This window comes from Eucalyptus grandis, chromosome 1 (genome assembly GCF_016545825.1).
Source record: "Eucalyptus grandis isolate ANBG69807.140 chromosome 1, ASM1654582v1, whole genome shotgun sequence".
NCBI lineage: Eukaryota > Viridiplantae > Streptophyta > Magnoliopsida > Myrtales > Myrtaceae > Eucalyptus > Eucalyptus grandis.
Window position 1 is genome coordinate 28,439,028 of NC_052612.1, and position 10,500 is coordinate 28,449,527.

General features: G+C 38.4%; 1 protein-coding gene across 1 annotated transcript; it reads left to right on the plus strand.

Annotated features, from left to right (window-relative positions):
• Positions 1–3,400: 3,400 nt before the first annotated feature.
• Positions 3,401–6,852, plus strand: LOC104439345. The gene is made up of 4 exons (XM_010052426.3): positions 3,401–3,691; positions 3,833–3,910; positions 4,082–4,180; positions 6,557–6,852. The coding sequence occupies exons 1-4, from the start codon at positions 3,416–3,418 to the stop codon at positions 6,635–6,637; spliced, it is 534 nt and encodes a 177-aa protein (XP_010050728.2). The 5' UTR covers positions 3,401–3,415; the 3' UTR covers positions 6,638–6,852.
• The last annotated feature ends 3,648 nt before the right edge of the window (positions 6,853–10,500 follow it).

The following is a 10,500-nucleotide window of genomic DNA, read 5'->3' on the forward strand; positions in this document are numbered from 1 at the left end:
TTTTTTTAAGTAATGAGACCATATCCCAAAGGACAACATTAGATCATTGAGTCTGATATCTACACTAAAAGCACAACATATTATTACATACTTTGCCCAGGAAATAACATCATCACGTTAAAGGAAAAAGAAATCATGAATAAAAAATTATCACATTGTCGAATTACTCGGGGCGATTCTAGACCTATCTTGAATTGAGATTTTAACTAGTAGGACACTAAAGGCAAATCTATCCAACCTCCGAAGCTAAATGCACAACCTCCAACACAAATGCAAAATCGAACTTCAGGTCCACTAAAGTGAGAACCAAGCGAGAAAGGTATGTGTCTTTCCCCACTTAATCTAAGCATATGCCTACTTATATAAACTAGTGACTCAACTCATACCTTTCATGATTTAAAAGCCAAAACTTGGTGACTCCTTTAATTGTTTGTTGTTTCCTAATATTGTTATTACCGAGATTATCAAATAATTGCACAAAGAATTTTCATCCCTCTGCAATTTGTTCACATACACTTTTGTGGTTATGATATGTGCAAGTCATTTGGGTACATACACTAATGAAAAATAATAAGCAAAATAAAGAATATAGTATTAGTGGACTCTAAGGATTTCATTTGAATGGCTTTTATTTGTGGCACCTGTAATATGTTCACAAGTAGTTAACCACTTTCTACAAAGACCGAACTTAATTTGGCAAAACATGCGACTATTGTATAGAACAAATACGATTTTACTATTATGATCCATGTTGCCCCTAAATTAGGGGGTAGAGTAAGTTAGGAGTGTAGAGCAGACATGACCCATGAGTGTCATTAACTTTGACATGACAGAGTCATAATATTTTTTTGCCAAATCTTACTCGATTGTTATGGATTAAGAAACCAACACACAAAACCCTCTCAATACAATGGAGAAAACTTACGGCACCATCCTCTGATTTTCTATGATTTTAAAAAGTTTTGCTATGGATGATAATGTTTTACTTAATGTTGAGACACTTTATCATGAATAACTCAAGTTTAACTTTTTCGAATTTTGGAAAGTATTGATGCATTTGTATTCCAACTTCAATTTTAGTTTTAATTATTTCAATTTAATTGTAAAAAAATTTGCATTTAACATAAAAAATTTCTCGATTTCGAGTCTAGGGTTTTTCCCCATTCACTTATGGATTAGGATCCAAAAACAAGCTCTTCACCCAAAAGCCCACTTGACACAAGCTTAGTTTACATCTCTATCATGGAGTCTCATTTCCTATGTCAATATTTTGGGGCAAAGTAATATTTGCCCCTCCCGCCCAAAGTTTTTAAGATCACCGCAATTTGCTTCCCAGTAATCTTCAATCCTTATTTTCCAAATTAATTGATATTGACTTCAATTGACTTATCATCGAAAAATTAGTCACATGCTCTCAAGTGACTATGTGATGCTTACTTGAGAGGAGCAAAATATCCAATGAATTTAGGAGAATTATATTTCGCCTCATAGATCTTTCATAGAGCACATATTGCCCAATTTTGTTGTAAATTTTTAGGAAAATTTCAAATAGGGACATGAATGCCCTCATTTTCTTAAATAAGCACTTAAAATGGATCATGTATCAAATAATGGCCTAAAGTAGCCACATCGGTCTAAAATAGAGGCCTAATATAGCTATGGCAATTTCAAATAAGGGTTTGACCTCGCCAATCGCTGGCTAACTAAATATTCCGACCACTCAAGGGAATTTTTGTTAAAAATAATTATAATATCAAATTATTTTTATTTTCCCGTTTCTTCTTTTTTCTTTCTAACAAGTGCCAACGAGGGCCCGATGACCCTCATCTGTGTCTAGCAAGGGTGACCCTCACCAAATCGGGCAAGGGCGACCCTCACCCAGCTTCTCTCGAGCATCACCAATGGTAGGCCACCAGAAAGAGGAAAGGGAAACTTAAAAAAAAAAAAAATAAAGAAATAAAACGGGTAAAAAGATCAAAGATGAAAATGCCTTTGACCAACCGAAAAGTCAAGGCTTTAGGACGCGAATGATAACCATTCTATTCCAAAAATCAATTTTTTTGCTAGAAATCAATTTTTCTATTTCTATTCCCCAGACGAGTTTGCTGAGTAAAAATATACATTTGATAATAATACAAAATTTATGCTTATAGAATAGAAATTCATTTGAAAACGACACAAAATTCTTCCCTCCAGAGTGGAAGTGGGAGGTAGTTGGTAGGCAAGGTGGTAGGCAAGGAGACCAATGACAAGCAACGAGTGGTGACAAAAATGAACAATAAGAAGGGTTTTCATTTCTTACTTTTATTTCAGAAATAGAAAAACTAAAAATTTTAGCTTATGATTTATGTTCTAAATTTATTTACGCAGTAAAAATTTGTTCCAAAAATAGAAAAATGAAATTGCATTACCAAACATATTTCTATTCCAAACCAATTCTTAGGAAAAAAATAGAAAAATAGAGAAACACAATGGTTATCATGCATGTCCTTATTTGAAACAATATTCATTTCATGTCATTATTTAAGAAAATGAGAGCACTTCAAACTTTTATTTAAAACAAAGTCTACATAATACCCTTATTTGAGAAAATGAAAAACATTTAAGGCCTTTGTTTAGAATTTTCCCTAATTTTTTTGCAATGTGCCCTCTTCCTTTTTCAAAAAATGTTGCAATATTCCCATGTAACAATTAACAATTGACAAATGGAGAAATTAATTATATTAAGAGAAATGAAAGGAATAAACAGGAATTAAAATGTGTATTTATAACAATTTGACACTGTGTAAATGTCTTTACCCTATTTATCCGAACCCCATCTCACTTCTTATGAATGAAAGGAGAATCATCCATATACATTTCTCTTGAACTTAACTGTAGGAAATGACATCGAGGTTATTCACCAATCATTCCGAAATCATCATCTAAGGACTCCATGAGATAGAAGGGGATTCACATATTATCATCTTTTATTGGATTTGATCAGAGGAAATGACATTGAGATTATTTGTAAAGTAATCTGAAAACATCATATAATTTCATTTACTCTTTCAAATTCTATTCTTTTAGTTATAATAGATGTGTCTCGATTCTATAGCTACTAATAGGGAAAGACTGTATGGAGTTTTAAAAGATCAAAGGCATGAGGGATATATTGCCAAAATCTGGAAACATGGGGAGCTAATTCTTAAATGCGCACTGAACCTAGTAGTGAAAATGCAATTCTCACCCCCGAGAAGGACATTTTCACCCGCTAAGTTCTCACTAGCAGTTCACCACGCGACATTGCACGACCAATTTTTCGAGCGCTAAAGCGGTCAGAGTCGATGTCAGGGGACATCGAATCGATGTGAAAACATCAAGGGGAATATATGACAAAATAAAGAAATCGAGGGGGCAAGTTGCAAATTCATCCATGTCTCTTCCGGATCCGGATCCGGATCCCGAATACGAGCTCTTGACCCGGAAACCCGCCCGACGCAAAGCCCGGCGTACGGTTATGCCCTCGAATCGAGAAGTCTCCTTCATTTCCCCGTCTTCGTCAAGCTTCCTGCGCGCTGTGAAGTTCCAAAAGCGCTGGTCACCGGAAACGCTCTCCGACGAGACGATCGCGATTCGACCGCCGCCGCGAACAGGAGAATCGCCGCCGCAATCCATCCCCTCTCGAGCGCCGCCGATCCGATTCGACATGGTAAAATCCCCTCCGGAAATCCTCGAACCTCTCCGCGATCGTCTCCATCGATGCGAATCCGTCGAGCTTTTTTGTTTTTTTTGTTTTTTTTTTGTTTTGTTGTCCCTTTGCCCTAACCGCTCGTTGGAATTCGCGCGTCAGGTTTGCTTGGCGTGCTTGCTGCCTCTCTTCCTCGTCCCGATCGTGAACTTGCTGCCCCTCCTCTTCGATATCATCATGGTAAGACGCTCCTTCGCCCTCGCGTCGTTTAGGGTTTCTTTTCAATTGGGCGATTGTTGGGTCAAATTCGTAATTGAAGGGTTGTATTGGGACGATCGTGGTGCTGGTTTTTTGCCCTTTTGGTTTCGCAAGCTCGCGATGTGAAAAATTCATGATAGTGAAAATTTGCAGGCGAAAGTATACGCACTTTTCGGGTGGGAGTACAGGAAGCCTGCGAGGACTCCTCCGGCATGTCCGTATAAGCCTACAGCACCCATAAAGGATGGCAAAGTAAGTTATTGGATATAAAATTGTAGCTTCTGTTCTCTGCTTGCATGATAATCACTTGCAGTGTGTCGTGAGTTTGGTTTCAATCCTGGGGTAATCGCGATTTCGTAGTTCGTATAACTCATGTGGGAATCTGTCTCTATGTTATTGGTATTGGGTGTAATAGGAAAACCTTTGAAATTGACGCAAAGAATGTTTCCTCGTATCACCTATTTCAGGCGGGCACATAGAATAGACTGTTGGTGGCAGCATAGCTGAGGACAGGGTACAGTGTGCTCTAAGGATTTTCTTTTACCCTTTATTTAATTATGCCAAGAATTTGGACCGATAGGATAAATAGTAGCTCATTACAATTGAAGATGGAACATTAGGGCTTTTTCTTTGTTGGAAGAAATTGGACTGAAGTTCATCATTGGTTTATCTAATTATTTTTTTTCTTTCTTTGTGCTTCTTGTATATATTATCTTGTGAAGATCGGTTCCTATAGTGCAAGTTAAGTTGCATATAATTGCTAGCAGATAAAGGGGGACATGAATTGGTCCTTCCCTCAAAATTTGGTGAAAAGATTAATGATATTTGAAGATTGGAGCTCACCTGCAATTCGATCTAAAAAATGAAGCATGACAGGTTTTCTTGCATATTCATCAAATGCTTGTCAGGAAAAAGCATGTGGATCAAGTCTCCTTATGATTTTGTCACTTTCCTCAAGAATGAATATTGGTACTTAGATGGTGCTGGATTATACTCTCTTTTTTTGGTGAAAAGTGCTGGATTATACTTACTGTTGCTTTATTGGGAAAGCAGATAATTTATCCCTGCAGTATGGTTCATGCACATCAAACAAAGTATACCTGCTATTATTACGAGAATACTAGTTTTCTAATGGTTCCCTACTGTTATCAAGTTACGGACAGATCTGAACGACTGCATTAAAGGAGACAATGGGGTTTTACTTCTTTATAGTCAATAATGATCTCAATATACTTAGGTGAAAAATTGGACCTCTGAGAATGAAACTGTGTTTACTTAAAGAGCTTATTTCCTACGTGCACGAAAGTAAAGTGCGAAGTGTATCATGGGTTCTAAGTTGAGTATGTTTCGTTGTCTGGTGACTTCAACTGAAGTGGCACCGTAATACATCATATTTCACATCTTATTCAGATTTAGCATAGTTGCTTCTTTTTCTAAATGATTCGTTACTTGCCGTTACCATTTATCAACACCATGATCACTTCATATTCTTTGACTAAATGTTGATGGTTATGCTGTTGCTTCTTATTTTGTTTTTCCCAATGATGGTCTATGCTGCTAGATCCTCACTCATTTTAATAAACATAATAACATGTATATAATACCAGAGATTTCTTTGAAGAATGGCTGTGCTTATAGAAGTATGTACCTAAATATATGGGCTTCCATGCTCCTGTCATTGACATTGTGGAGTTAAGGACTTCTGTAACCCTTAATCCTTAGTTGCGGCTTTTAATATGATAGGCTTATGGTTGGGGGAATGGTATATACTTGCAATGGTCATTTTTGAATGCATTCTCATTTTATTGTCTCAACTTTGTCATAAACTCCAGAAGAAAGTTTGGTTGGAAGTCATTTATCTTTCTTTTCAAATCTTCCAAAGAATGGAAAGTTTTTTTCGCTGGAATTGGATGGATGTTCAAGGAACTTTATTATCTCCCTTTGTGGGGTCATCAAAACCAAGGAAAGGGCAATCAGAAATATTTCATTGGGAATGCAGTTTGTGATTTTGGATTTGCCCTCTTCCTGTGAACACAAAAATGAAACCAGCTAGGTTATCTTGTTGTCTCTCTTATGTAGATGGAACACCTTCATGAGTGTGAGCTTTGTTCATGCGCAAAATGTTTGATTCATTGATCATGGTGTTGCTATACATGTGTTTACATGCTTGTATGAGCGAAACAACCAAAGAGCTGAGCATTTGCATTTCAGTTTTGTTGGGTGTATTTGGGCCTGTATCAATGCAGAAGATTAGTTATATCCTATTTAATGAAAATGTGGAGGGGCTTTGAATAAACCTAATTATAGGAGACAGTAGTAAATGGGCTGATGTCACGTGCTACTAAGCACCTAAAAGAAGGGACATTAAATCTGCTTTTAATGCGTCATGTTTATTGTTGCCATGAATTTTGGTGCTTTCCTCATTGGGTTACCATAAATGCTAGTGGAGTTTGCAATCTTCGCGCCAGTTATGTAATCAAGTTGTAAGCATAGGTCAGCGAATAGTGATTTCGTCCTGAGAATGTGGTGTAGCAGATATTGATAATGCCTCTGCACTTTTTTCCTCTTCTTAATCATCTCTCTTTCGCTAGACCCTTTTCGAGTTTTACATATTTGTTCACCTGGCAGGTAGGGGAAGGAGTTGCGCCAGGTGTTCCTGAGTCAACTGGAAAACCACCGGAAGTGGTGGCAGACAAGAAGGATGACTGATATTCGCTCGATTGAGAAGCCAAGCAAAGAAGAAGAAGAAACCATTGCATCATCCTGAAACTTTTGTCCATTTAAGAATTCTGGTCTGTTAGCACATGATAAAGATGGACACCGAGATGCACTTAGGTCAAAGTGATGGTTTCTTGAAATCTTTGCAATTGAAATTAGTCTCTCTAACATGGTCATTGGCATTGCCAGAACCTTTCATATGGCAATTGGCATGTCTTTGTGCATTGGACGCTCCAAAAGGCTTGGGTCCCCCCAACAGACAGGTCCAGTGAGAGAAATTGAGTGGCCCTCGAGCCAAGACAGGCTAATCGATGTATCGACCACTGCATCTCAATGAACGGAGAGCACTTTTGTGGGCATCCTGTACCAGGATCCTAAGGTGCTGCGAGACATGGTACAGCAATAATTGCATACTCATTCCATCCACAATTTTCGGAAAGTGGAAAACAGCTGGTGGAAGCAAAGAAAATGGCCACTTGGAGATCGATTTTGGAGGGCGCACGGCTGGCCTTGGATGCTTTCCACTCGGAATTATCTCCATTTCCCCTTTTAAAGAAATGCCAAGCCACTCAAGTTTGAAAACAACGTACTACTTTGCTACCTACCAAAGGAAAAGGGGAATCTCGGGCAAGGATTCGGTGGGGGCATCTTCCTTTTGGCGTGCTTGAAAACTCCCGAGCGAGGGAGTAATTTAAACGAAAGCGACGCAAATCCAATAGTGAAAAGTTGTGCGAAATTGTAAGCAAACTGCGCGTGCATCTTTGACAAAAGAACCCCTCCAAAAAGTGAGTCTTTCGACACAAAGCGGACCGGCCGGATTTATTATAAAGCGATTTCGTGATTGACCAGGAAGATTAGCAAGACGTCAGCATCGGATGTGGGCCTTTTTGGTCGCGACGTTGTTTAAGGAGAACCTAATGGAAATGCTGATCGTTATGTTTTTGTAAATTTATAATTGAAAATTAGGGGATTGGTCTTGCTTTTTGGTTTGGTGTTATTATCCTCGAATTAAATTTTCAATATGCACAAATGAATGGCAAGAAATTGTTGCTGTTTCCCACGAGCATCCTTGTGCACCGGGCGCAAGAACTTCGCTTATCGGCTACGGTCCCCCTTTTGACTTTGCCCAGATCCGCAATCTTGCTGACCACATTCTCAGCCAAAGAGAAAAAGACAAATAGGAATCTGAAAAAAGCCTTCACCTTCGGTCCGTAAGACGAAAATACCATGACTTTTCGAACGATGCTGAGAAATTCGTATCAAACATCGCCTTGATGTCGTGTTGTCGAGCTAATACAAGGTGGTTAGCTTAGCCCTATAGGGTCAGTTTCCAAATCTATTCACCTCCGTCCAATTCATAGCAGCCGCTAGCTTCCAAAATTCAATTTAATGACCCAGCCTAAGGGCTAGGGGTAGCTACTTGCGGGGGCCCCACAATCCTGCCATTCAGATCATTGTCGGCTGTGATTACGCCACGTGTCGATCCGGGGGTTAGCTTCCAGGATTTGTCATGATGAGAATAGAATCTAACCCTAAAAGTTCCCATTTTAATTGATTAATACCCATGACAAAAATCATCTCGGCTTTCAAATTTCCGACTTGACATGTGCTTGGGAATCTGAATTTACTCATATTAAAATACGTTCATTTTTTAATTATAAAAAAAGAAGTAGCAAGAAATTGCTTACCTCCTTCCCCTCGACTCAAGAGTGTGGAATAAATACTTGTTTCATTTATGTAATTATCTTGGATGATGGCATGTGAAGTCCGCACAACAAAAGACTAATGATAAAAATATGTCCATAGTGCCGTCTAAAATGGCATCTGACTTGGAACACGCCTTTGATGATGTCTTTTGTATCCACAAGCCAATGAATTAAAGTCTTTCTCCTTTATCAGCCAAGCACCAATAACCCCCCACAAAAGCATCAGTTATAAAAAAAGACTTGGTAAATTCAGTTCAAAATTTTTAGATCTGTTAGAAAAGTTGCATATATTTGTGTGTGCGGTCCAATTCAATAAAATAAAAAGGCAGGTACCTGTCTCTATTGTTGCTTTCGTTTCACAGCGCAAATAGTACTACTATCCTGCTGTCGTAGATACTTTGTTCACTGTCACTTAAATGTTGGCTAGCCTGCTTCTCTACTTGTGGTCCTAGATGCAAGCCTTGTTCGGACCACTGGACGGGGGGAATCTCGAATGTGCCAAGCCAATGTGAAAGATTGTGCCTATAAGATCATTTTGAGGTGTGTATAATGCCATGCATGGCCACAATGTTCTCGCTAAAATAATATCTCCACTACATACAAACAAGAATTATTCAATTCATTAGCATAGGTGGGTGATAGCCACGATGACGAAGGCTGAATTTGTCTTGTACACATGAATAAGTGCCTCTTTACACAAGACTTTTGAGATTTCATGTCATAATTATCTCATTAGTGTTCTTCTATAATGTATGCACCTCTTTTTTATTCTAGCATTGACATACTTTTTTCCGAAAATAAAAAAAGCAGAACAAAATTTCCATGTATTTCATACGATAAAATCCCATAGCAACTCCTAATTTTCCACCAATCATTCATACGTGAGGATCAACTCAGCAGTAGAAATATGTAACTTTCTAAAGTTGTTGGCGGTTTTTAGCAAATAAAAAAAAGTCGTAGGCGGCTCCTCAAATCAGGAAAAAAAAAATTAGACTCGATTGCGACAAGACAATCAAAAAAGGATTTTCTTTTTAAAAAAGAGATTTCCTAAGAGATTTCCTCATGGCCTCAATTAATCACGAAGAGAGACAGCTAGAATCCCTCAGGCCCCTAGACCGGATTGCTTCCACGATGGAGTCAGGTCAAAAGTCAACATTTGCTCTCTCTCACTCCTTCTCTCTCTCTGAAAGGAGCAGAATGTTAGTTGGACTGGAATGGAGACCTCAATCTGACTCAAAATCTCAGCAACCGTGGGAACTTTTGGCAAGCTATCTTACTTAGGGCACGCAAGCTGACCGTCAACGAGTCATTTTCCTAGCTCGACAAACAGAAACAAAAATTTTGAAAAGGGAAAGTTTAGTCATTTTCCACCCATTTCCCATCGGCTAAATTTCTCTCTTCAAATTTTACTTCTGGCTTTCAGTTTATCTGTGAGAAAGTTTATTCAGGACTTTTTGAGCTTATAGTGCTAGATCAAGGTCCCATAAGATTAATTCAATACTGCAATTCCTCAACCTAAACGTGATGAGATCAGAGAAATACATAACACCCAACACCCTCATGTGTATTAACATCAATACCGTTACATGTTACCTTACAGGCGGTCATCAAGATGATTTTGGTCATTGCAAATCACAATCTACCCTTACTCGCGTTACTTTGGAACTTATCGCTCGAGGTTTTTAGAAATCTACTTACCAATAAGAAATGAAAGACATATCTGACACCTAATCATATAAAGCATATCATAATTTAGGGGGAAATAAGAGATTCATGAGAGATTTATTGGATTCAATAATAGAACCTGATAACCCCTTTTTAGGTTCTTGATTCCACACACAAAAGCCACGTTGAGCTTGGGGACTTGGTGATTAAACTATGATAAGAATGACGAGCTTCGATACCTAAAATTCCACAAGGAACCACTAAGAGGAAAAGGCAGAGCTCCTATGCTGTCATCTTGATGGCGTCATCGGAGGATCAGCATCCTCCAATGGACATAATTTGAACGTGGGCGAGGAAAAACCCAACTTGGTTTCCAATCCTAACCGGTTGAGTTGTCTCCATCTTTTTTTTCTCCTATTTCAAAGTGGGCACCAAACCCATGACGTAACCCGTTCTTAATATCTATAGCAAGTTGATCAAGGT

Excerpts from the sequence above, each read along its gene's own strand:
- LOC104439345 (XM_010052426.3), top strand. The coding sequence starts at position 3,416 with ATGTCTCTTCCGGATCCGGATCCGGATCCCGAATACGAGCTCTTGACC. Across the intron at positions 3,692-3,832 it reads CGCCGATCCGATTCGACATG|GTTTGCTTGGCGTGCTTGCT; the intron begins GTAAAATCCCCT and ends TTCGCGCGTCAG. Across the intron at positions 3,911-4,081 it reads TCCTCTTCGATATCATCATG|GCGAAAGTATACGCACTTTT; the intron begins GTAAGACGCTCC and ends GAAAATTTGCAG.